Source organism: Sardina pilchardus, chromosome 10 (genome assembly GCF_963854185.1).
Source record: "Sardina pilchardus chromosome 10, fSarPil1.1, whole genome shotgun sequence".
Taxonomy (NCBI): domain Eukaryota; kingdom Metazoa; phylum Chordata; class Actinopteri; order Clupeiformes; family Clupeidae; genus Sardina; species Sardina pilchardus.
In genome coordinates this window covers 31,479,417-31,505,243 of record NC_085003.1, presented here as the reverse complement: position 1 = coordinate 31,505,243, position 25,827 = coordinate 31,479,417, and the positions used below count along the sequence as shown (strand labels likewise).

Genomic DNA, 25,827 nt, shown 5'->3' with positions numbered 1-25,827 from the left:
AATAAGATAGCTGGCTTGCTTGACACGAGTTTCTGAGTTCTGATGTCTTTTTACATTTTGTTTATTTCCAGAGTGAAGAGTTTTATAGTAAAGTAACAAAGTAGGCTAAAACGCTGACCACTTGAGAGTGTTCTTTATTCATTATTGGTAAGAAGTCCACACTTGATACAGCTTCCATTACATACATTTTCAAGTCATAAAACATAATGTAGGCTACATAGCCTAATTCAAGAGCAAATTCAAAATAATTTAATGTAGCCTCCATTTTCCAAATTTGGGTGTACATCGCCATCTAGGGGTGAGTTAGGTTAGCACACCATAACTTATTTGAATAAAAAAAAAGATCACAATGAAAAAGATAACAATGTGCATTACATTTATAACCAAGATAATTAAATATATGATAATGAAGAGCACAAAGTGTGTGTGTTCAGGTGAACACAGGAATACCCATGTATGTGTGTGTGGAGTTTATGAACATGTCACTCAAAGTTGTCTGTGGAAGGTACTAAAACGCGCACACACATGCATGTGTGAGCTTATCTGCTGCAACCAAACGTCCAATAAATTTGACTACTTGGAATGCATCAATTTGAATAGGAAACAAAATGCATCATGAGATACTTCACTCCAAAGTATTTAGGGGAGGTGGAGAAGTGAGCATCATGCTTCCTGATGTGATTTCTCAATATGTCCTAAAGCAGGTTTATGGTTTTGCTGTGTGACTGATTAACACCAGACACGTACGTTCGACTGCATATTTGTTTCAGAGCTTCGTTTCAGAGGGACACAGAGGAGAGAAATAAAGTTGTAAGGGGTCCTGACATGTACAGTAGATGAATTACTCTGCCTCATGGAGCTATGAGCCCACTGTGAGCCCACTGTCACATGTCACTATACCGCTGCTGCTGCAACCATTAATTCTGTCTTTAACCGTCTGCCTTTCAAAAAGGAGAATCTAACTGCGAACAGGGAATGTAATTCATGTATACATAATGTCCTCACTCCTGACTGATTCACTCCTGACTGATGTTTGTTTATCATGTTTATAGGGCTAATGTATGTTCCTCTGTGTCTCTCCTAAACAGCTCTATTGGAATGGTGAATCCCTCAGTACTACTGTTGTGGGTCGCCTCCTGCCTCCTACCTCTGAAGCACATGTTGAGGTAGAGTGCTCCTCATTATCGTGTAAACGTTATTCACATTCCTCCACGTCAGCAGTGCAAATAAAACCTCAACCTGGTGAGGATGGACCGGGCAGTGTCCACTACGTCGAGGAAAAGCTTAGTCTCTGCTCAGTCTGTCTCAGTGCATATCCCTCATCTTTGCTGATGGGATTCCGCCAAAGCCTGTTCACAAGACAAGATCACAAGAAGAGAGGTGGAGATTTAACACAGCACAAGTGGATGGGAAAAGTAAAGCTTGAGAGCAAACAGGTGATAATAGAGTAACAAACAACATAAGTAAGTTATGTAAGGATCCTAATTCCCAGGCTGATGATATTCATCCCCAGGCTGACGACCTCAATGATAAAGGAGAGCGTACAGTACCTTACAACCTCAACCGTGAAGGAAAACCGCAGACTCTCTGCAAGAGATCTGGCTCCTTTCATGCTGATTCGGTTGCACTCCAAACTGAAACACAGAAAATATTTTAAAAAAAGATTAATAATAAAGATTAAACTACACTAAATAAATAAATGAGGCTTTTGCAAAGAGGTAAACCAAATTCAGAACTGTATAAGGTCACTTACTCGAGCCACCTCAACTTCACACATTTAGGTAGAACCTTAGCCAGGACCGAAGCCACCTCATCGCCACAGTTATTCCAGGCCAAACTTGAAGAAGTCACAGAGCAAGATTTCAAAACATCAACACAAATAAAATGTTCAACATAAGCAGTCTTATTAGGTTGAATGCTACACATCCTTTGAAATGACTAGTGTAGATACAGTGATAAACATGTTTCACTGACAGAAGTACCTGATATCTTCAATGTTGACGCAGTGTCTTAAGGAGTCAGCCACGCTGGCAAGTTCAGTTGTCCCAATAGAGATTAAACTGTAATATATATTCACTGATGAGCATTCACAAGAATATAAAACTTGTCCAACAATGACAGTCATTTATCTATATAGTATATCATATCCAAATCCAATATTATGCACCCATTATTCTCACTATTGTAAGGATCTAAATTTCCAGGCTGATGACATTCATTTCAATCATAAGTAACTCTTCATTCCCAGGCTGATGACATTCCTTTCAATCATATATGGACTCTTGATTAGCTACTAAGTGTGGGCCTATTGTGGACCTCCTGTCACATGTTTGTCCAAAGTCCTCAGAAGTCAACTTGGACCAGGAAATGTAACCAAATGTATTGTCATGTCTTGATTAATTTACTCAAGTGGTTTCACTACAACAATGGTCTCAGTTTCACCTACAGTACTCATCATGTGATCTCCATTCATGTAATCCCCTATCACTGTGTGAACCAATCACAAACTTTGTAGCCTAAGCCTATAAGGGTAGACAAAACATCATTCATGGAGTCTCTATTAGCTAGGGCTCCCACACGTAGGTGTGTAGTCATCTTCCTCTGAGCTGGTAAAGTATGTTTCATTCTCTGTCTGTTTTTGTATCTTAGCCTAAGTATTTCTTGAACCTGTTTAAGTAACTTTCACACTTTGCATTTAGATGTACTTCTGTAATGTGTTGGATGATTAGCTTGTACCTGTCCAATAAATTTGTTATGCTGATCCGCGTAGCCACTATGTACTTATGCGGCTGTGTCCGGTCCCAGGAAACGTGCTAGCGTAATGGATGGCTAGGGTTTAACTACCGCCGCCGTAGGAGTTAACCACTGGAAAGGGCAAGCTGTCTTTGAAATTGACTGTAATATTATGAAGCGGTGGTCGCTTTGTTTACAGGGTCTGTATCGAGTAATCGCATCCTAACACAGCCAGACTCTGTGCATAGCATGTGGTTGTGGGTCAGCACGTATGACAGTATAGTGATCCGAGTCAGCGGGGCAGCCCCTGAATCCTTTCTGGAACTAGTAACAATGATTGCGTCGGGAACCGCCCGAATATAACCGGCAGTGGAGGAGAATAGGACCCTCAGCATATTCCTGACGATACGGGGTCGGTAAGAATGACTGGTGGCAATACACAGCAAATAGTAATGATCAGACGCTTATGGCTCACATAAGCCTGATCCCGGATAATACACAATGTTACTTTCGAGGGCACCACCAAGCCCACCAGCCTGACCCCTGAGAATAATGTTACTTTGAACTAGACCTTCTTATATTTGGCGGAGTCAGCTTTATTAGGATTCAACAGGGGTTATAATCATTTAATGTCTCAAACAGCGCGCGGCTGCTTCACGGATTTTCCTTCGACCGCTTTCTGTTCCCTCATTGGTCCAGAGAAGTGACGTCTTTACACTATAGACTCAAATCTACCTTCCATTTTGATCAAATAGGCATAGAAAAGAACTGAGTTACCACCGGTACTGCAATCAGAAAAACAAAAAACGGCACTCCAAAGTTACTATTATAAGGCACATAGATAAAGGAATTTGCCATTTGTAAATGGGATCCAATACACATCTAGTCCAATTCAGCTAAACTGCTTCTCACTTGAGTCATTGAGCTGGTCATCCTGGCCGTGTGCTCAAAATAACTTTAGTGTTTGGACACTCCTGACGATGTGAAGTAGACACAAACAAAATAGCTCTGACTGAGAAATACACAATTCACACTGCCTCCGGAATTGGGGTAATTTGATTGGCTGTTGAGCTCATGTATCAACAATATTGAACCAGATTCATGGCATGACATACTTTGCTTCAGGCGTTAATAGACGAGAGGGAATCTTACTGTAATTTAGTCAGATGCTTAAGGTTCTTCAGTCCTGTAGACAAACTCATAGCACCATCAGCAGTAACCTGGTTCTCTGAGAGACTTCAAGCCCAAAATTAAACTAAAGTTAGTCATGATATCAGATAGCAAAACATGACAAAACAGATTTTAAAGAATGCTAAGGGCCAGTTTAACACAGAATACTGTAGTCTTATCCTAGATTTTGTAAGACAATCATTATAATAATCATGCATCTGATCATGTAATTGTCTAGCTGTGAGCTTTCTTTAGCATTTTCTATATAAAATCATGACAGACTTACTTGAAGATCCTAAGGTGCGTGAGACCACTCAGGATTTCACCCAAGTTGGCCATAGATGCATAACCCAGCCTGTTCTTACTGAGACTAAAGCACAGGGAGAGCAAGGTCAACATCCAGATACTGTATTCATAACAGAAAAGGCATCAATCCACACAGGTTCTATTGTTTCTTATCATCTCATTAAATATTTTAAAAGTTTGTTGTAGATGATGGATGGATTTATATATATATATCGACTAGTAATGTATGAGTAAGTAATGTGTAATGAATGAGTGCTTACTTGAGCTCCTCCAGTACTGAGCAGTGAGTGAGCGCCTGCACTAGTCTCTCCCCAGCACTGTCACTCATGTTGGTGTCTGCCAGGCTGCAGAGTACAAGCACACAAGACAGGATTTACAGCAGGGGACTTCACAGCTCAAATTCACAAACGAAAGTGAAAAACAAAGCAAATGTTTTCTCTGGACAATTTTGTGCAAACTGTCAATTTAAACAGTAACCCTTCATCCAGCTCCACTGCAAGTTAGCTGAGAACTAGCACCTCAAACTGTCACTGACACTGTCAAAGTGTTTGCAAACAAACGGAGAATGATACCGTACTGCAGGTGGTACAACATTTTACATAGATTGTATTTAGATGAAGCACAGAGACAGAGTAAATAAAATGTGTTAACAAAATAATATTTAATGTAATTTTGGAATTATTGTTCTTGTTGTGGTTGTTGAGATATCAATAACTCATCATAAGTGATTATGTGTGAAGTCAGAATCTGTGGTCCAATTACTTTATCTGTCTGAGCTTGGTCCAATTGGGAATGTGTTTCGTCAGCTCCTGTACCCCACTGTCTCCAAGCCTCATGCCTTCCAACCTGCACAAAAAAGCAAATGATCAAATGACAGTCAATGGCGTTGTAGGGGCCTTCGCCATACTGGTGTACAGTGGCCTGGAAATCCAGACCAAAATCTAGAATGGTTTAGGGTCCGGCTATGAGCAATGAAAATGGCCCAGCTCGAGGGGCGGCACCAAGCATGCATTTGAAAATATCACTGCAGTGCACGCATTGGATTACACTATGACCAATGTTTACTGGCTGATTCTGGACTTCGATTTTGCAGTGCTGTCGTAATCTGTTTACCTCGCCTCTGGCCTGCCAATTCATGGGTTTCATCAGGTCTCTTGTCACAGGTGTATTAATCAAGCACCATTCAGTCTGCATTCATAATCTGTGTGCTTGGTTTTATGCATCTGAGGCAAGGAACCTGATGAAACTCATGAATATCAGATACGTCGATGTGATTGGTGCAGCTCGGCTCCAACGGCATGGGTAATGAGCCTCATTCCTGATTGCTAGAGTGAGATACTGAGCACATTCAAATTGTGCTCTCGCGAGAACTCTGGATTTCCAGGGTCATACTGATGTGTGTTACAACAGATGAAGAGATTCAGACTGAAGTGGTACCCATCTGCTGAATAAATGTAGACTCACAACGGGAGTATTCCTGGTTTACCATATCCCTGATCCATCAGTCCAATGTGTGTGTGTGAGTTGAGTAAGTGTGTGTGTGTGTGTGTGTGTGTGTGTGTGTGTGTGTGTGTGTGTGTGTGTGTGTGTGTTTAAGTTCTGTGTCACTGAAGTCTTCATTTAATCAGTTAGCACCTCAACAAGATGTGTGTTTATCCTTTTTTAGTCATGTGTATACTGTGTTCATTGGTGCATGTTTTAATACACAGTGCACAACAGTGTGAGTGTGTGTGTCAGTGTGAGTGTGTGTGTGTGTGTGCGTGTGTGTGTATGTGCGCACACTCACTCAATCTGTTCTATCCTGGTGCAGCCCTGCAGTGACTCCATCAGAGACACAACAGTGTTGTTCAACTCCTCAGGGTCTCCTGTCCCCATGGAGATCCTATTCAGTCTAAACAAAACACAAACAAACATCAGCTGTACATTGCACTGCACCACATCTGCCACCCTTTGACTACAACACCAGGAGAACGTCTAATATATAGAAGGGCTGTGTAGCAATCTGCCACTGCTAAACTGCTAAGCTGCAGTGGGGCATATAGCGTATGTGGTTCCTGTGGCACACCCGCCTCATTTCCTGTCTTTCTAAATCAGTCCCTTATGTCACTGTGGCCTACTGCAGCTCAGCGAGTGGACTTCACACACCAACACATATCATCTCTCGCGGGTCATGGCTATATCCGGCGAGGTCATCTCACCTCAAACACCTCAAAAAGGTCAGCTGCTGAAGCCACTGGGACAGACAGATCAGCGCATTCGGAAACAGCACAATATGGTCCAGCCTTGAGAGAGAACAGACAGACAGGGGAGAGAATATATGCAACATTTCAACATTTATACATGTTCCTCTAAGGCACAAAAAGCAGTCTTCCACTTCTGCATTCTCACCTGATGCCCTCTAGTGGTGAGCACTGGCCAACTCCTCTGATCAGCGCCAAAGCTCCTTGAGCGGACCAGAGAGAACCCTGAGACAACCTGCAGTTACCAGGACAACAAGGGATGCCGTCAGCAATAGCTGACTGACTCATTCCATGCTTTTGCACCTCTAAACTCTTTGCATTGTGTCAAGAATAAATACATCATGTGCTATTGCATTGGGGTTGAGGTGACTTTCTCTGAACTTCTCTCTTATTGTATCGGGCAGTATGCTCATGAGCAACTGGGAAGTGGGAAAAGAGTTTTGCTGAATTCGGAACATGTCACATGGAAGCTCTCTAAAGCCCCCAGGAGAAAGCTTTGACGTCACTCAATATAGTGAAAGAAAAAAAATGTAGTTGTACCATGCACAAATAAGTCACCCCCTCGAGCACTTGAGGAACGTTCTAATACAGTTGTTGGGAATGTTGGGACAGGCCTTACCCAATGGACTTGAGATGAAGCAGACTGGGTAACACTCTTCCAAGTGCCTCTGCGCCCTCATCACTGATTATATAGCCACTCAAGCTGCAACACACAAAGACCAGTAAGACCACAGGGCTTATGCTTTTAAAGAAATGTGTGTCACGAAAATAATTCTGACTTACGAAATACTCTCAAGCTTTGGACATCCCTGCAATGCAGCAACAATGCTCAATACTTCATCCTCAGAAGACTGCTCAGTATAAAGGCTGATACATAAAGAAATATAGACAGGTTAAACAAATAAAGACAGAAAGAAAGACAGAAAGAAAAAGAAAATTGTTATTTGACATCTATATATCTACCGGGTGGGTATATCAAACAGCTGACGGAACGAAGTTCAGCCAGCTTAACCTAATTTGATTAACAATCAGAGATACTGAAAATTCAGCGGTTTTGATGAAGACCACTGCATCCCATGTGCTTACCTGAGCTTTCTCAGGTTCCTCAGATCTTGCATTGTAGAAGTAAGAAACTCTGTTCCTTGTATGCCAATTCTTTTCAGAGACAGACTAAAGAGAAAGAAGACAGTTTATCTTCGTATGACCAATCAAACCTGGATTTGGGCACTGAACAGGACGACATGCTGGAAACAGATAAGAGCTGAGCACATTTATCTTTAACTATTGCATGGCTGATAGACAGAAAATTATCTGTACCTAAAATGATCAAATACATTCAAAGACACTATAGAGAATAGCCTTTCTTGACATTACGAACATGGCCAAGATCAAGCCTGAATTCAGGCACCACACCTGAACTCTATCAGGCCTGCTATTGTTTGTTTTGGTAAATTATGCAAGCATCCCTCCTAAAACGAAAGAATAAAAAATACTTTCACTTTGTGTTTGGATTCTGCTGCTCAATGAATCATTGTTTTGGTTCCTGTGTGTCCTCATATCACCCCAGTCTCCTGTTGCTACCAACAGTGTCTACAGATCACCAGTTTTAAAGTACAAACCACATTTAAACAATCTGAAACTGGATGTATCACATCTATGCCATTTTCATTGAGCTTGCAAGACAACGGCTTAATACTTATGAATAACAGTATTAACATCGAGACTTCACTGTATTCAAAGCAAGAGTGCTAGACAGACAGTTTTAGTCTCGCTGAGTCTTTGCAGAAAGAGCATTGTAGCACGATGGTAAGAGGAAAGATCAAGACAAGGATAGGGGGACATCCAGAATATTCTCAACACTAGAGGGCGCTCTAACACATGGTTCACACAAACACAGATGCAACTAAAGAGTCTGATATCTTCTGCTCATGTCAGAGGTCTGTCCATCACTTACTCTATCTCCTGTAGCAGAGAAGAGGCTGAGAGCACAGGCTTAAGGAGGTAAAGATGATGGCCCATTATCTCACTGTTGGCAAACCTGAGGGATTTTACCACGCAATTAGTTACCATGCCATTTAAATAACTATTACTGAAACCAAACCACATACTACAGGCTACTACAAGATGGATATGCCATTGCTAATAACATATCATTCTTTGTTAATCTGCAACTTTGTTGGGGCGCATTTCCCAAAACTAACCAACTTTGTTGGTTGCAATGCCAATTTTTTCCCATTGCCAACCAATTAAGTTGCTAAAAGTTAGCTATGGTTTTGAGAAACGCACTCCTGACTGGTAAAGCAGACACACACATCACTCAGCTATGGGTGAGAGGAGACTGCACCTACCCAATAGATGTCAATGAGGAGCCTGCAGCCACAGAGTTCCCACTGAGATGGAGGAGAAAGTGAAATGTTAATAAATGTTAATAAAAATGTCAAAAAAGAGAAAAAGTTTTCTCAGACCAAGGCACTCCTTTGTTAAAAAAGGCTTTATTAAATTAAGGACATGCCCACGCGTAGCGGCATGTACTGTAGCCTTCTTCAGGACAAGTTACTAAAAATGTATTTGATTATGATTGGGAAGTGTTTTTTGGAAAATATATGCTTATTTTGAATTTGATGCCATGGATACTTTTCCAACAAGTTGAGACCACTGTGTTGCTTAAACTCTTCTTTTTAACAACAGTTTGATATAAAGCTTTGGGAACTGAGGAGACTTAGTTGCGGACGTTTTGAGATTGAAACGTTTTGTTGAGCATTATAAAACGTTTCCAGTTTTTTTTTTGCTGCTCCCACTAGACATGCTGCTGGAATCAAGTAAAAAGTGAGTGTATAATTTTCATGAAATATTTCATGTCTTGTCTATGTCTTTTCTGCAACTAAATATGGGTTTACAAGATTTGAAGACTAGATTAGAGAAAAGGACTACGGTGTACTGTAATGTCATCCACTATTTCAGTGCTATAAGGAGACGCATTTATGAGACTGGACAAAGTCTCTGCGGACTGGGGAAAACCAACGGGGCAATGGCCAAAGACACATTTGGCAGTTAAGAATAGCAATTAATAATATGGTAGCAAACATGGGTATTGGTAAAATACATACTGTAATTTCCCAGTTACTAAGAGTTAATCAACGAGGACAGGTGATATGGTATTAATATGCTTTTTGGGATTAAACACTGCAGCTAATACACAGGGGAGCATACTGTACCTGTGATTGGCCAGATTGGCATTTCCTGACAAAGAAACAGTCAATACTGTGTTGGTAACCCTGCAAAGAAAGAGACGAGAAGAGGTGATTTCCATGTCGTTAAATTCATATCACTCTTCTTTGACATATAAAATACCTTACGGAAAACACACTAAATCCAACAGAAGGAGCACTGTTACAATATAAGTACAGTGGGTGGTGACAAAACCATATGTCTCTATGGCACCCCTTAAGATGTGGGTTTTGACAGTTTCACTTTGTAGTTAACCACCCTGCCACAATTGGCATTTGCGGAATATGTATGCAAACCAGCTGTATACTACTGTCTATACTGCACTATATTTCTTGTATGCACTACCTGTCTATACTGTATTTATACTGTCCTGCATTTTGTTGTCTTTGGTACTCTGCACAATGACAATACAATACATAATCTAATCTTATCTATTTTTGTGTTTACAAATTTATAATTTCTATAAAGAAATAAAGACTTCTGAGAATATAAGATCTTAGATATCAATAGAAATGTTCATGTGCCAATTGATGATACAGTAGTTCCATTCATTCAACTGATGCTAATTATAGATTTTGGTGAGATAAATAAACCTGTGGTTCTTTTGTTTGAGAGGCGAAGTCTTACCCTATCTCCTTTATGTTGGCATTGACCTTCAAGCAGTCCGACACAAGGACAAGCACAGCCTCCTCGCTCATCCACTCCTCCTCAATCCTGCCAGAAAGCAACAGAGGCCACGATCACAACACAGACCACCTCCAGAATTACCTGTACAATATGGATTCATGGATCTCATATGACATAACTGTCATCACAGAGTCATTAGTCTACAGTGCTGAGTACCCGGGGGGGTGGGGGGATTGGGGGGGCTGATGTCCAAGCGCAAACAATCCCTTTAACATTTTTGCATTTAACACTTTTGACAATCTCTCTCTGACCTGATGGTCCACTGGAGATGATAGTGGCTTATGTTTTGGAAGAGTTGCTCTATCACCTCAGGACACAATCCATTTTTCCTCATTCTGAAAAACCATTAAAAAAACAAAACATTCATCTGGTCAGTGCAAAGTTAACGTTGTATGTGCAATAGCAAATACTGCCAGAGTATTGTGACACAATTGAACTCTTCTGCTCTTATGCTTGTGTTGTAATGTCAGTATGTGTGTGTGTCTGTGAGTGAGTGTCTGATGTCAGACTATAATTCTGTATAAGGAAATAAAGTTTTTCTTGTGGTTAAAATTACGTGCGCGTGTGCATGTGTGTATGTGTGCGCGCATGTGTGTATGTGTGCATGTGTGTGCACATGTGTGTATGTGTATGTGTATGTGTGTGGGTGTGTTTGTCTCACACTTACTCAAGATTCTGCAGTGCGCACAGTTGGGCCAGCCTGTTCAGTATGCTCAGGCTTTCACTGTGTAGGGTATTGTATGACAGCCTACAGGCAGAAGACAAAACCTTAATTTAAACAGTATCTTAACACAACTATCTTACCACAGTACAGTAGCAGTGTGTCTACAATACTGTTATTTCGGGGGGGGGGGGGGGGGGGGGTTTAGCTTGAGTATGACTTTCACAATTGCAAAAAGTAAAATAATAAAAAATAACTATTAAAAAAATTAAACTCACTCTAGGTTGACCAGTTTGGGGCTTCTGCAAAGGATCTCCACGAGCGTCTGCAAATGCTCAGGTCTGAAGTTGCACTCTCTCAGACTACAGGAAATAAACCAAGCGTGGAACAGGAAGAGGTTTGAGGAGTGGCTATGAAAGAGGCTATGCTCAACTGAATAAAAGCAGCACATTTTTTTCTCCATGAATGAAAGTTACCAACCCATACCCACACACCCACACCCACACCCACACCTGTGAGACGATTATGAAGTGTTGTGGTCGAGCACGTTCATTCAAACAGACAGAGGTGTTTCCTGTGTGCTAACTCACCTCAGACTTTTCTCCTGCGCACTCTCCTGCATGAAGCGAATCAGGGACTTCTCCTCGTCCCCCAGACTAACACAAAGGCAAAAAAGAAAAGGTCTTACTTACACATAGGAAGGCTAACAATGTATAAACAGTAAGGGCAAATAAACAAAAATGTTTGTTTGGTTTTTTCATAATAATGTTAATATCATAGAGCCACAATAAATATGGCAAGAATATTGGTTATCATAACAGTTCAATATTAATAGTATAGAGATTTTGAGAAAAATCACATCACACACAGACGAGATTGAAAAACGATATGGCAATGAAATGATCAAATCAGACTGCACCTGACATCCACTGCCACCACCTTCTCACAGGTGCTGATGGAGTTCACCAGCTGGAGAGCGCCGACCTGAGTGAGCCCGTTGTTATTCAAACTATTCAACAAGAACAACAAAAACATCAACCACAGCAGCAACAACACTAACAAAAGAACAAATCAAGCTCAAGCATATCACACAGATTTGTGCGCCGAAAGAAGAACCCCACTCTTGCAAGAATACAGTACAGTACAGTACAGAGCTCAGTCACCCATGTGGACTCTAAGTAACCCAGCTGTAAGGGTTTAGGGGTCACCTGCGTGGACTCTAGGTACCCAGCTGTAATGGTTTAGGGGTCATCCGTGTGGACTAGGTACCCAGCTTTAATGGATTAGGGGTCACCCGTGCGGACTCTGAGTAACCCAGCTGTAAGGGTTTAGGGGTCACCTGCGTGGACTCTAGGTACCCAGCTGTAATGGTTTAGGGGTCATCCGTGTGGACTAGGTACCCAGCTTTAATGGATTAGGGGTCACCCGTGCGGACTCTGAGTAACCCAGCTGTAATGGTTAGGGGTCACCCGTGTGGACTCTAGGTACCCAGCTGTAATGGTTTAAGGGTCACCTGCACTGGGATGATATGTTCTCTTGGAATTGACAGGGAGTTATTTCATAACTTTGGTGTAATCAACATTTCTGGGTTCACCTAATTGACTACTAAACTACTGTGTGAACGGAGCCCTTCAGTTGCAGACCTGGTGTGGCCCTGACCTGAGAGTGGTGTTTGCTTTGTTTAGTTTTCATTTGGATTGACTGCCAGATTAAAACTGGAGAGGCATGGCCAGTTGAAGGGCCCACGTCCCAAGGAGCATACACACAAAATAAATCTACTTCTTCTCTGAACTGCAACTTCAAGTCACTTACTTCACAGAGTTTCCGATTCGCAGTTTTGGGAGCCAGTCCATTAAGATTTCCACACCCTCATCTTGAAGGCGATTACTGGACAGACTAGAGGGGAAAAGAGACAAAATACATCACAAAGAAGCATTCACAATAAAACCTGCATGAAAAACACAACCCACGTCACTAAATAATATCAGATATTTACAGACAGCCAGACAGACATATATTGTTTAAATGCGTAACATGGAGTTCTCAAATTACTGTAATGAAGCCGGAGCATATTCATATTTCTGGAAAAGGTTGGGCAATTCAGTTGCTACATTGGATTCTGTATTGAATTTATGGTTATGGTTATGGTTATTGCTATTTGGCAGATGCCTTTGTCCAAAGCGAAGGGACTAAAGGATTTATAAGGGACTTTCCATGTTAGGTGCACTTGGTTACAATTGGCCACACTTCAGGTCAAGGACACAAGCAATGAGGACTTCAGGAAGATAAATAAATAGACATTGACATTGACATACTCGAGGTCAGAAATTCGTGCACAGGGCTCGAGGATTTCAGAGAGTTTTTCCACATTTCTGCTGTTCAGCTTGTATTGAGTGAGCCTGAGGACACAAGCAAACAAAAATAATAAAAAAACAGACACTGCAGCTGCATCACCAGTTCACCACAGTACTGTAAGTAGTGGGCACGAGGAAACCAGAAACCCACAACCATCATCATAGAGGCAACTTGCAAGAGTTAACTTCCTGTCCAAGCCTCTGCAGAGAGAAATAGTGTGTGTGAGAGAGAGAGACAAAGGGAAAACGATACTCACTTGCAAGTTGCATGCTCTGCTTTTAGTTCCCAAAACTTTATGAAGGCTTCCCCTCTGGGCCTGATGAGCACATAACTCTCATAACTCCTCCGTATAACAGATTCAAACACACCACACACACACAGACACACACACAGATATAGACACACACACAGACACATGAGCGCACGCACACACACACACACACACACACACAACCACTGTTCTCTCTCTCGACATAGACATGTGCAATATGCACTGATGAAAATGTGTGCAAAGATTTGGGCACCCTTGAACAAAACACAAGCTGCTGATTTTTTTAAATAAAAAGGAGCAGATACAACCCCTACAGCCAGCTGACATTACGCAACAATAACCCTTTCCTTGTCAGCACATGTTGACAACATGATTACATTGTATTTATGAACATACAAACAGAAAATGTTTCTATGTTCATAAAGATGTTCTATTGTACATGATTAACACAGATTATCCTCGGGTATTCAGGTTATGTATATTCAGAGAGTTAAACGGTGAGTTAAAAACCTACTTAGGGATGGCATTTGCAGTGAAAAGTCATAAAGCACAACAATGGGGATCAGGATGCCGGAGAACACACACACCTGAGCTCCACAGCTTTCACCCGTGGGCAGTCCGTCAGGGAACGGACCAATAACAGAGCTCCATCTGTGGACATCTGGACATGACTAAGACTACAGGAGGCAAGGGAGATTCAAATCAATACATGACAACAAAACATCACAAACACCACATCTAATGAGTGTCACTCCATAAAGCTTAAAAACACCTTAACACATCAGGTATACAACACTGGCATATCTCATGAAAAAAAACAACACCATCAAAAGTCAAAACACTCACAATCCTACAAAACTCCAATGCGTTTACTGTCTCAACATTAGTTATGACACATGTGGCAGGACAAGAGCCAGTGTGAGTTAAATTGAATAGCTATAGTAACAAACAGTAAGATAACATAATATCTATCAACTACACAACATTCAGTGTCAAAAGCAGTTGTTCCATCAAGAAGACCACAGTGAGATGTTCTCACCTCAGCAGGTAAAGACCCATCATGCTAGGGAGGTTCTTCACTAGCTTATCAATGGTGTTGTCTTCAAATGTCCCAAAAGAAAAGCTGAAAAAGGCACATGGGGATATATGAAATCTGAAAGCCAATCAGAATCAGCGGTCTCACAGGCCATCGCTCCGTTTATACCCTCTCTATTTGTAACAGAAGCTTGAATCCTGAGTTCCTGAAGTTGCCCGTCTACGTTTATGCCAAGCGATATATTAACACTTAATAACGCTTTCAACTTCCAATTTGTTTTAGCATCAAAAATGTGAGCTGTTTGCATCGCTGACTTTATCTCATCCACTATCCTTCTAGTATCCGATGCAATACTGTATGCGTTGAGAGAGAGCGAGAGAGAGATATATAGAAAAAAATACGGATGTTATATGAAAGAGAGAGATATAGATTACAGGAAATACAGGAAGACAATCGGGAGACAATCACTTACTCTAAATTTAGCATGCCGGGACAGTGCCTCAGTTTCTTGCACAGTTTGTCCATGTTGGCTGGCTGGATGGTGCTGTGTTTCAGGCTGCAGGAAGTTAATGGTTGAGATGAAAAAGGTCAGTCAAGAGAAGGGGTGTCATGATTTACATTTTAAGTCGAAACTGATCAAAATGTCAATTTCTGGCTTCTAGCCTTCTCCCACTGTGCCCTTGTGCATGGCACTTAACACCAAGTTGCTTTATGACCCTTGTAATATAACTGTAACATGTATGAAGATATGTCTCCTTCCCATGTCTGAAGTTGTGGGACTGTGCTGTCTACACAATGACACAAAGGTCTACACCTGTGCCATTGATTGATTTATTTCTTTGATTTTTTAGACATACCTGAATGTCTTTCTCAACTGATCCTCATCCTGTTCAGTGTTGTTGGAGTCGAGTCTCGTCCTCATTTGGGATCGGGTCTGTTGAGATGCTGGGGTCGAATTGCTGTAACAACAACAATACATTTGATCCAGTCTGATTGAGTAGCTGTTAGAATAACATCAGACTGGTTCTGTTATCATGACAGGCTGAGAGCATTTTACCTTTTTCTTGGCAGAAACTTCAAGACCAGTTCTTTCCCTCCACAGTAGCTGTCAAAAATAAGAGCAAATTCAAATTGTGCTCTCCCGAGAACTCTGGATTTCCAGGCTAACATTACAAGAGTGGCCTACCTGGCATCCACCTGGGACAGGTCAGTGTCCTTTGAGAGCAGGTCAGCGATGAGCACCATGCCCTCCATGTCTACACCATTCTCACTGACACTAGCACAGAGCCAAGCATGAGACTATGAGATTACACTCGTACAGTCTCACACACACTGCAGTCTCAGACTGCAAATCTAAAAATTACATTTGTTGATTTTTTTGCTGATTTTTGCTCAGTTTAACAAAATCAATCCATCTTGCTGTTTTGAGTTCAGTAATGTAAAGTTGTATTCATGCGTGATACATTTGCAATAAATTTCACATTGCACTGTGTACGGTAGTGCAGGGGCTAAGGAACTTAGTTAGCGTGAATCTACAAGCATGGATTCTTACATCACTTCCTGTATGGTCCCCAGGGCTGACAGTAGCTTTAGCAGTTTCATCACTCCTTGATTCCCCAGCCGGTTCCGAGACAGGCTGTGGACAAAGGACCAAGGGACTTGTCACCGTACCGTGCTTCACGTAAACTCAAATACAGAGTAACAGGGTGTCAAATGCATTTTTCTAGAGTTTCAAATCCCTATGTCTGTAAACCCATGGCTATCATCAATGTATTAGTATTAGGGCCACACATGAAGAAAAAAAAATGACGATATTAAACTCACTAAAATCGAAATTTGCGAGACTGAAGTTGATATACATGTATCATGTCGACTTTGATCTCAGCATTTCATCGGCATACCCATCAAAATTAGTCTGGAGAGAGAGTGACTGCTCTAAAATAGCGGCCAATGGCCGATGACTTGTACAAAATGGCTAGTGTAGCCTAGAGGATTTGGTGAAATTGTACTTCAGGATCGGGTTTAGCAACAACTCTACTAACTAGTTTTGAATGTCGAGCATAAAGACAACATGTCAAGATTAAAGTTGAAACGATATTTGATATTTCAACTTTATCATCGAAATTTCGACATTAATGTTGACATGTCGACTTTAAAGTCCATAGTCGAGATCCAAGTCCTCATGACATTTCAACTTTTTTTCATGTGTGGCCCTGATACTCACGTCGTACAATACTAATACTAATACGTCGTACAATACTAATAAAGTAGCACTGGACGAAATTAATGCTGATATAGTAATACTGTGTTGTGTCACTACTTACTTTATCTTAGTCAAGCCCTGGTAGCTCTTGAGTGCATCACACAATTCTTTCAAACGAGGCACACTGAGGTTATAATCTGTCCAGCTAAAAACAGCCAATAGTGAGGAGAAGTCAGCATTTCCGATATGAAACACAATATCAATCCCACAATAATGTTTCGTACACTATGCACGATAAATCAGCAGTTTCAATATTAACCACAAGTGAAATACAATCATAATGTTTCTTAATTTACACATGAATAAATACACATGATGAGAGTATAATTCAGCATGTACATACACAAGAGTCTTTGAAGTTTCATTGTCCTGGTCAAGATTGCTCAAGTTGCTCTCACTGGGCCAAAAAAAAAGTAATCATCCAAGATTAATCTTCGTCTTAATGGCAGCTCACAGGTCCTTGTCTAGCTAACATTAAATAAACCAACACGGCTATCTAGATGACGACAAACATATTGCATATTTATCTATAGGTTAATAATCAGGCATCTTAAGTGCATCTTAATTGACTTGTTCACATTAAATAGTCTTAACCTTTTAACAATGGTGCATTGTACAGGGCCCGGCATAACCATGCAATCTGATTATCTTATCTAAATATTATAACCAACTTCCTTATTCATGTGTCAGTGGAGCTGTGTTCTTGCTACTCGTCCACAAACCTTCTCCTGCCGATAAAATGGAGGTTGAATTCATGCACTTCCTCTGTCTTCTCAAATACACTGGCTCCCCTGATTAAAAAAAAAGGAAAAGTGTTATGCTAAATCATTCTAATCACAAAATAATCTCTGCACAATACACAATATTGTACAGTAATTTACAGTGCATTAGCTGCATTATGTATAAACCACAAGACTGTTTTATGGAAGTTAAAAGAAACAAAACCATATTAATACCATATCAACTGCTCCCGTGCATTAACCTCATAGTTGAGGACATACGCCACGGGCAATAGTTGGGAAATTACGGTAGTTCAACTCACTTTACAAGCACCAGCTGAAGAGTGTTACAGGTCATCATCATCTTGACAAGTCTGAACAGTCCGTTCCAGGTATAAATGTTTCTCCCCAGCCTGCAATGTATTTGATACTGAACTGTATGCTGCATGATTCACGTCTGAACAAGATTCTCAGAGAAAGTGCATGATTCACTTGAAAGATAATTATTTCAAATAATCAATATCACATTCTATGCTGTGAAATACATCACAGAACTGAACACATCTGATTAATGTATACATCATGCAAATAGTGAAAAAATTAATGTAAAACGACATATGTTAGCTATTTTTCATTATGCCACTTTTATTGGCTATGGAGACTGGTGAGAGCCTGTACTGGCTAAATGTGGTTTAAATAGTGACAAAACATGACATTAGTTTAAGTTAAAGTCTAAAAGGTGTGAAAAGAATTTTAGGAATTTAATGAAAATATTTTAACATATCAGTAATACATTGCAGTGAATAAACCATTACTTCACCTTATTCACCTTAGACATAGCAGTTGGCATAACATAAGGCCTAAAAATAGAACTAACACAAAGAAAAAGAAAGGGAAACTCACAACACAGTTTTCAGATTTGAGACTTTGGGAAAAGTGTCCATTATCTTCTCTAGACTTCGGTCTGTTATGTTGTTGTTACTGAGGCTAGAAACAGAACAATCAGTAGATTAACAAATACATCTCCATACAGATATCCTATCTTAAACAAGTGCTAGATTTATTGTGTAGTACTTATTTTGGGATGATGATTTAGTTGACTGGACTATGATAAATGACGCTAGTGGTTACTAACAGTAGCGGTTACTAACTACTAATCCGCATTCCGCGGGCAGGAGTGGGCAGGATGTACTGTATAGGTAATATTGCGGGTGGGTCGGGTACAAATCGCTATATAGCAATATGGAGTTAAAAATCATGTGATGTAGGCTAAAGACAGATTTCCACCTTCTCTCCTGTCTCTGTCTCAAATACACACCAGAGTTTATTGGATACAAGGCTTGGACAAAGCCTGTCCACAGTAAGAAACTGTTGCTTCTAATTACCCAGCTGATAGCCGATTATTTGATAAAAAAAAATAATTTAAAAAAACTTAGCGCAAGTTATTTCCATCCATGTTTCCATGCATATTACTATCTCTCTCCACAGGCTTTTACAATAGCTGTCGTCTAATTCAGTTGAGTTTATAATTAGTCAATAGCATAACATTGTGCAGTCACAATAATCCCATTTTTTATTCATTTGAGGTTGTATCTGTGGTAGGCCTAGCCTGTACCCTACCTCTTGTTCAGATTTCTCCCCAACACTTTTTTGATGGTCAGCAAGAAGAGCGGAGATAATACTGGCAAATACTTTGCTCAAATTCATTGTAAGAGAGGTAAGTGTGAAGTATAGTGTTGTGTGTGTACGTGAGGAAGAGAGAGTGAAATGGATAGGATGAAAGGCTGCTTATTTGTTTTTAAGTCTAGAAGTGTTCCATTGTAATGGGCAGTTTAATATAGCATAACCTGTTTTATACAAGGCTACAGTGACTCCATTGGATCATTGTCCCATTAATCAAAAAGTGATTTTCTTTGTTAGCCTACAGTACATGAATGCTTCATAAAATAAGGAAACATTATCATGGCTACCATGATATGAATGCAACCACATGACTTATCGTTAAAGCAACACTAAGGTTTGGTTATAGACAATAGAGGGCCGAGAAGCGAATGCAGAAGTGCTGTTCACCCTGTTATGAGTTGATGAAGGTCCAATGAAATGATTTTGGAAACATTATTTTAAGGTACAAAAAACTCTTTAGTGTTGCTTTAAAATTAGCAATTTGTAGGTCGGGTCCTGTTCGGGTTGGATGTTTAACACCCATTTTGTCGGGTAGGGCGGCTGTGGTCACAAAACCCCCTTGACTCACCCATCACTACACACTAGAAGCTGCTCCTGATTGAACTAGCAGACTTTATACTTTTTCATTTCTCTCATTTAGGTCTATTTTTCTGTCCAGCAAAGAATTAACTCGCCAAGATGTGCACGGCTTTTTTGTAACCAAGTCTATTTCCCAAACTGAAACCACAAAAGCAATTCAGCTCATCTTGCGCCACACCAGCGTGTGAATAGGCCGCTGTCGGAAAAGCCCCATAAGACCAACGAGACGTGATGTCAAAACAGAAACCAGAAGCTTCCATTGTGTCTACTCGTTTACTGCGTTTGAAGTATATCCATGATTGATATCAAACTTACTCCACATGCTCAATCAGAAGACAGCTCTTCAAGGCCTGAACAAGTGTAGCAGCTCCAACTTCTGTTAGGTTTGTACTTGTCAGGCTGAGGATTGGGAGAACAGGTTACTTTAACAACCATACCTGGCCTTGTGCATTATATAAAAAAAAGACGTTACACATTAACTGCCATAACCACAGTTGGCACTTGGCACTCAGCACCACAGACATCATTGTTTACAAAGGAAATGTGCCATGTGCCATGTGCGGTATGTTCAGGTGTTTCTTATTAGACGTTGTGCTTGAATGACTCACTGAAGACGCTTCAGGGTTTGGAGTTTCGGAATGACAGCAGACAACGCCTCAGCAAAATTATCATCATACTTTCGACTACGGAAACTAAAAGGGCACAAAGATACACAAAATCTGCATACATGTATACTGTATGCACACACCCATACATAATGGTACACAATCACCACCAACAACACAGATGGGCTAGCCACCAACAACAGCACACCCCGAAGTGGTGGCATGCTCAAAGTACAAAGGTGCGTTCAAATTTGGCAAACAGTGGCGAATATTCGTGGTGATTGCATTGTTGCCTTCCTCAAACTCACGTCCAGTTCCAATGTACGTTCGCAGAGAACTACCTCCTTAGACTGTTTGCGATTGTTCACAAACGTTCACCGAAAAAACTGTTGCAAATTTGAATGCACCTCAGATTTATAACCGCATCTTTATGAGCAAAATATTATAAATAAATTAATTATAAATAAATATTCACGAGCTGAAATTTTCATTAAAAATTAAAAAGAAGACACCTTATTGACTAACTCACATGAGGGCCTCCACATTTCTGCAGCCCTCCAACAGATCGAGAGATTCTGGCTCCATGGAACAGCCTCCAAAGTCCAGTGTGGTGCTCTCACCAGCCGCCGTCACCACAAAGGCCAGGGCCTCCAGGTCAACGGGGGTCACCCGGATGTTCCTGAGCTCAAAGCACTGCCGCGAGCCCACCTTTGCTGCCAGCTGCACGTCCTGCGACTCGTGGGCACAGCGGCACAGCTCCACCATCTTGGGCCCGCTGAGGTTGGCACTGCCCGCGAAGCTCTCCAGAACCTTCACCACGTGCGTCCGGCGCCTCTTGACATTGTGCTTGGCGCCGCCACCGGCCAGCTGAATCAGGTACGGGGTGCATGTGGACGCGAGGAAACCGCACAGGTACAGCTGGAGCGAGTCGGTGAAGACGGTCTTGGGCTCGTTCTTGGCCGTCCACCGGGTCTTGAGGGTCAGCTTCTTCTTGAACTGAGCGTCCGAGACGTCGTCGCTCGTCATGAGGTGGAGTCCGGCGAGAAACTCCTGCATGGTGAGGTGCATGAAGGACACCCCCGGCTGCCTCCCGCCGTCTTCCAGCGTCAGTTCCACTGGGCGCAGGAGCCCCGTGCGGCTGCCGAACTCGGCCAGCTCGGGCCGGAGTCTCTCCGCAGCGAACACGATCTGGCTCTCCTCCAACCCGTCCAGGGCCAGACGGCCGAGCTCTCGGAGCAGCCCAGCGTGCTTGGCCAGCGCCTGCGTGACGCTGTCCAGCCGCGCCACCGACACCCGAGAGACCGCGCCGTCCCGAGGAGGAGAAGCGGCACGGCGGCTCAGGAACGCGGCGAGGATCTGGAAGTAGATCTGCGTGAGGGTGGCTGGGAGCGGCGTGGTCGTGCCGGGGCCCTCCCGGGCGAACAGGTGGTCCAGGCACACGCAGCAGAGGTGGCACAGCGCGGGCACGTGGCACATGGTCCGCAGGTGGCGGCTGGAGGTCAGGTGACTGACCGCCCGCTCCTGCAGCGCCTCGTCCCTTTTCTGGAAGTAGAACCGCACATACTCGCGAATGTGCGCCTGCTCGAAGCCCAGCAGCTCGCCGATGCGGCAGCCGTCAAACAGGTCGACCACGTCTCGGGGCCGGCAGGTGACCAGCAAGGTGCACCTGGGGAGGATCTTCTGCCCGCACAGCCCGGACAAGAGCTCCGCCATGGGGAGTGGGCAGCGCGGGTCAAAGGCCCCCCTGAGGTCAACAGGGTTTGAGAACTTTCCCCGAAACTCGTCGTAGCCGTCGAATATGAAGCACACCTTCTCAGGGTTGGAGACGACGTAGTCGAGCACGACTTCGGCCTGATCGTCGCTCTCAGCGGGAAGGAAGAAACGGAAGAGGAGGTCTTTGAGAGAGAGGTGGCGGGAGACGGCGTTGAGCTGGCGGAACTCCAGCAGGAACAGCAGCTTGAGGGCCGGGTAGCCGTCCTGGGCCCAGCGCTGACCCAAGCTGTACATCAGCAGGGTCTTCCCTGAGCCGGCCACCCCCAGAAGCACCGTGGCCTGGCCAGGAGTCTTCAGGAGGGAGGTCACCGCCACCCGGTCCTCCACGCAAGCCTCGTCAGACTCCTGGAGGTCGGAGGAGGTAGCCGTGGAAGCCGTGACCTGCACTCTAGCTGCCTTGTCTCGACCTCGAGGGACGATCTTGCGGCGCAGGCTGACCAACGTCTCATCCAGACGTACCTCGCTAACAACATTCTTGGTGAAGCTTTTATGTTTTTGCAGCAGTAATGACTTTGTTTTATCTGTGTAGCACTGTACATGGTCTAAAAGGAAAAGCAAGAAATAAATATATTTGAAAAATGTCAATGTTGTGTGTTGTTATTAAAAAAGAACCCAACAAATTGACCAAATGTTTCTAATTTCACATCTAGTGTACAATATTACAATTAATTAAAAGGATGGTTATCAAACTAATGTTTTAATACCTCCACTGTTTAACACAGACTTACTATGATGATGCATGAAAACACCTACTGTAGAGATGGGTTAAATGTTGTGCTACAACTAGCCTCAATGAGGAAGTTAGCAATTAAGAAAGTACCTAGTCGTGGACGCTTAGCAGGGCTCTCCACAGTAGCTGAAATCGTTGTTTGCTGTTGATTTCCAATGTCACCTTCAGCTTAAACATAACAATGCAAGAATTACGGGGAATTCTTGGCACGTGCATCAAGCCGAGCACCAAGCCAAACAATGAAAAGTACTTAATATGATTGTGAATATGATAGATCTTATAAATAGAGATGAAGCACCGACGGTTTATTTTCAGTTTATACTTTGGTTTCAATTTCATTTTATTGCCTCAGCTTACACTTCTGCATCATTGTTTTTTGTTTCATTCAGAATAGCCTACTAGTACACTTACTGTACTCAATTACATGTTACAAAAGGTTGTGCTCAAATTATTCAGGAGGTAATTAAATATTATCTCCTGAAAGACACATATGCTGCATTATGTATGGAACTACTACTAAGGCTACTCAGCTAAACTTTTACAAGAAAATCCCCTGAGATCCCCTTTAGGGACTCTCACTCAACAAAAACAGAGCGAGACCAAAGAGAACTTCTTTGATAGATGTTTGCTTCATTTGATGGAGGTATGTGGGGTTTTTTTGGAGGCACCGTACCTGTCACAAATCCCGAGACTGACATGAGCTGTGACTCCAGGAACATGGGCATGTCCTCACAGCACATGCAGACAGTCTCCAGGAACCGTCCGCACGCCACTGGCCCCACATTGTGGAAGTGGTTGACCAGCCAGACGGCCTTCTCCTGGGGCCTGGTCAGCTGCACCAGCTGGTCTCGCGCGCTGCCCTCAACCAGGTTCTGGAGCAGGTCAAGCACGTGCGGCCCCTGGGCGCTGATGACCTCCACCAGGTTCAGGCTCTGCTGCTCAAGCACGGAGAGTACGCCATCCTCCAGGTCTGTGTTCTCCATTGTGACCCATTTGCCCCCAATAGCTCTGGGCCTCCTTCACAGAGCCTGGTGACAGACACAGCAACACCTCAACACATAAGATCTCCCTACAACAATGTTAACCCTGCATTTAAACATACACAGTGGTGTTACCCACACGCGCGCACGCACACACACACACACACACAATTAAGACTCACAAGACATGACTTCAACAGTTTTTTTTCATATGAATAATTCACAATTGATAAAGGACTAACTCTTATGTTTTGAACGTTTGGCTTCTGTTTGGCATCATTAGACTAACACGTGCAGTGCATTCTAGTCCCAGTAGACCACACCAGCTGAAGTGATACGAAGATACTTTTCTACCGGCTGCAAGTAGGCTACCGCAGAGTGGAAAACCCGTAGTTAATTAAAAATCAAAGACTAGGCATACTCCAAATGTTTATAATACAAAAATAAACATTTCAATACACAGACTATGAAAACTGACGGGACGGCTACTCATCAAATCAACTAGGACGAACTTAGCCTTTTCATTCAATTGTTTCTATCGCATGCGCGCTCCGAAATAAAGTATAGCGATCCTTAGACTTCCCCCAAAATTGTAAACGTTATCTATATTACGCTATACTTAATGTAAAGTGGAAGCTAATAACTCCGTTTCCCCGTAGCCTTCACAACTTGATCACAAATGTCCTGTAGCCTACGTCCTGAAATAACCCTGGGACAACAAAGCGTTGGTGATGCGAATGTCGTCTGGCTCTACCACAGGCGGTTAGTTTGAACTGTTGATACTAGGCTTCCGCATGTCCGCACATGTCTGCAATCGGCAAATTCACAAACACAAACTGATAATAAAAAATAATAAATGAGAAAAACTCACCAGAGTCGAACATAACGTTGCGCAGTAAGCTACAGAGAAAACGAAAGTAAAACCGACTACAAGAGTTTAAGGTTTCGATTTGGCCTACAATAGCCTACCTAATTTGATGCAGACAAGCCTGAAAATCCAAAAACTGCGTGGATGAATAATGCAAATTACAACCAAATGCCATCACGCGGATGTGCATGTATATCACTGTCAAAAGGAGGACATGGACACTAGGCTATATTCAGTGAAGTTGTCGTAGACTTCTGAATTGCTAGTTGCCTATCTTTTATGTCAGAAATGTGTGTCTATTTAGAGACTTAATTTGGGTGATATGTCTGGCTGATAGCCTACCTGTTACAGCTGATTCTCAAAATTAGGCTATTAATGTTCTTGATCTCAGCTACTTTGTAATCAGAAAAGGAAACTAGTTGTTAATCACTTCACCTGCAATTTAGGAGACGAATACTTCATGAATGGCTAGGACAGTGTCCCGTTTTAAGTTTATAAACTTTAAGATAAAAACACTACATGTTTGGAGGTAGGACTATTTACACTTCTGAACTGAAAATGTCCCCGAATTTTCTCAGAAATCTGGTCACCTTATGGGAGCTTCTGTTTTTTTGTCCTTTAGGTGCCAGTGGAAGAGGCACGCAACTGTCCTGAGACTGTCCTTGTCCTACCCACGCCTTCCTAGGTCGCAGGCAGCGAGACCTAGGCTACTTGCTTGAAAATACCTCATTTTGTTTTGTTCTCACTTAATGGACAGATTACGACTCATGAGGAGATGATTGCTGAATGAGGCAACATAATGTAGGCTTGAAATCGCGTATAATCACTGACAGCAGCTCTAAGTCATGACATTGGAAAGAATTTACCTGGTCTTGATATTCGCTCCAATAGTGACCATATCAATATGAATAGACAAGACATTGGTATTTCTATTAATGAT

At 42.3% G+C, this 25,827-nt stretch overlaps 1 protein-coding gene across 1 annotated transcript; it reads right to left on the bottom strand.

Moving 5' to 3' along the window:
- Window positions 1-123: 123 nt before the first annotated feature.
- nlrc5 (NLR family, CARD domain containing 5) lies at window positions 124-25,785 on the bottom strand. The gene is made up of 44 exons (XM_062546516.1): window positions 25,754-25,785; window positions 23,713-24,056; window positions 23,130-23,207; window positions 21,066-22,851; window positions 20,540-20,623; window positions 20,247-20,330; window positions 18,573-18,656; window positions 17,993-18,082; window positions 17,673-17,741; window positions 17,294-17,347; window positions 17,012-17,095; window positions 16,240-16,323; window positions 15,874-15,963; window positions 15,745-15,792; window positions 15,545-15,646; window positions 15,160-15,243; window positions 14,691-14,774; window positions 14,239-14,328; window positions 13,637-13,696; window positions 13,341-13,424; window positions 12,838-12,921; window positions 11,945-12,034; window positions 11,616-11,681; window positions 11,304-11,387; window positions 11,032-11,112; window positions 10,616-10,699; window positions 10,305-10,391; window positions 9,665-9,724; window positions 8,798-8,839; window positions 8,404-8,487; window positions 7,536-7,619; window positions 7,233-7,316; window positions 7,069-7,152; window positions 6,598-6,684; window positions 6,408-6,491; window positions 5,996-6,100; window positions 4,972-5,055; window positions 4,470-4,553; window positions 4,190-4,273; window positions 3,886-3,969; window positions 1,983-2,060; window positions 1,754-1,837; window positions 1,551-1,634; window positions 124-1,349 (listed from the first exon to the last, which is right to left on the bottom strand). Exons 1-44 carry the CDS (start codon window positions 25,783-25,785, stop codon window positions 1,268-1,270), a joined length of 5,469 nt encoding a protein of 1,822 aa, XP_062402500.1. The 3' UTR covers window positions 124-1,267.
- Between the last annotated feature and the right edge of the window lie 42 nt (window positions 25,786-25,827).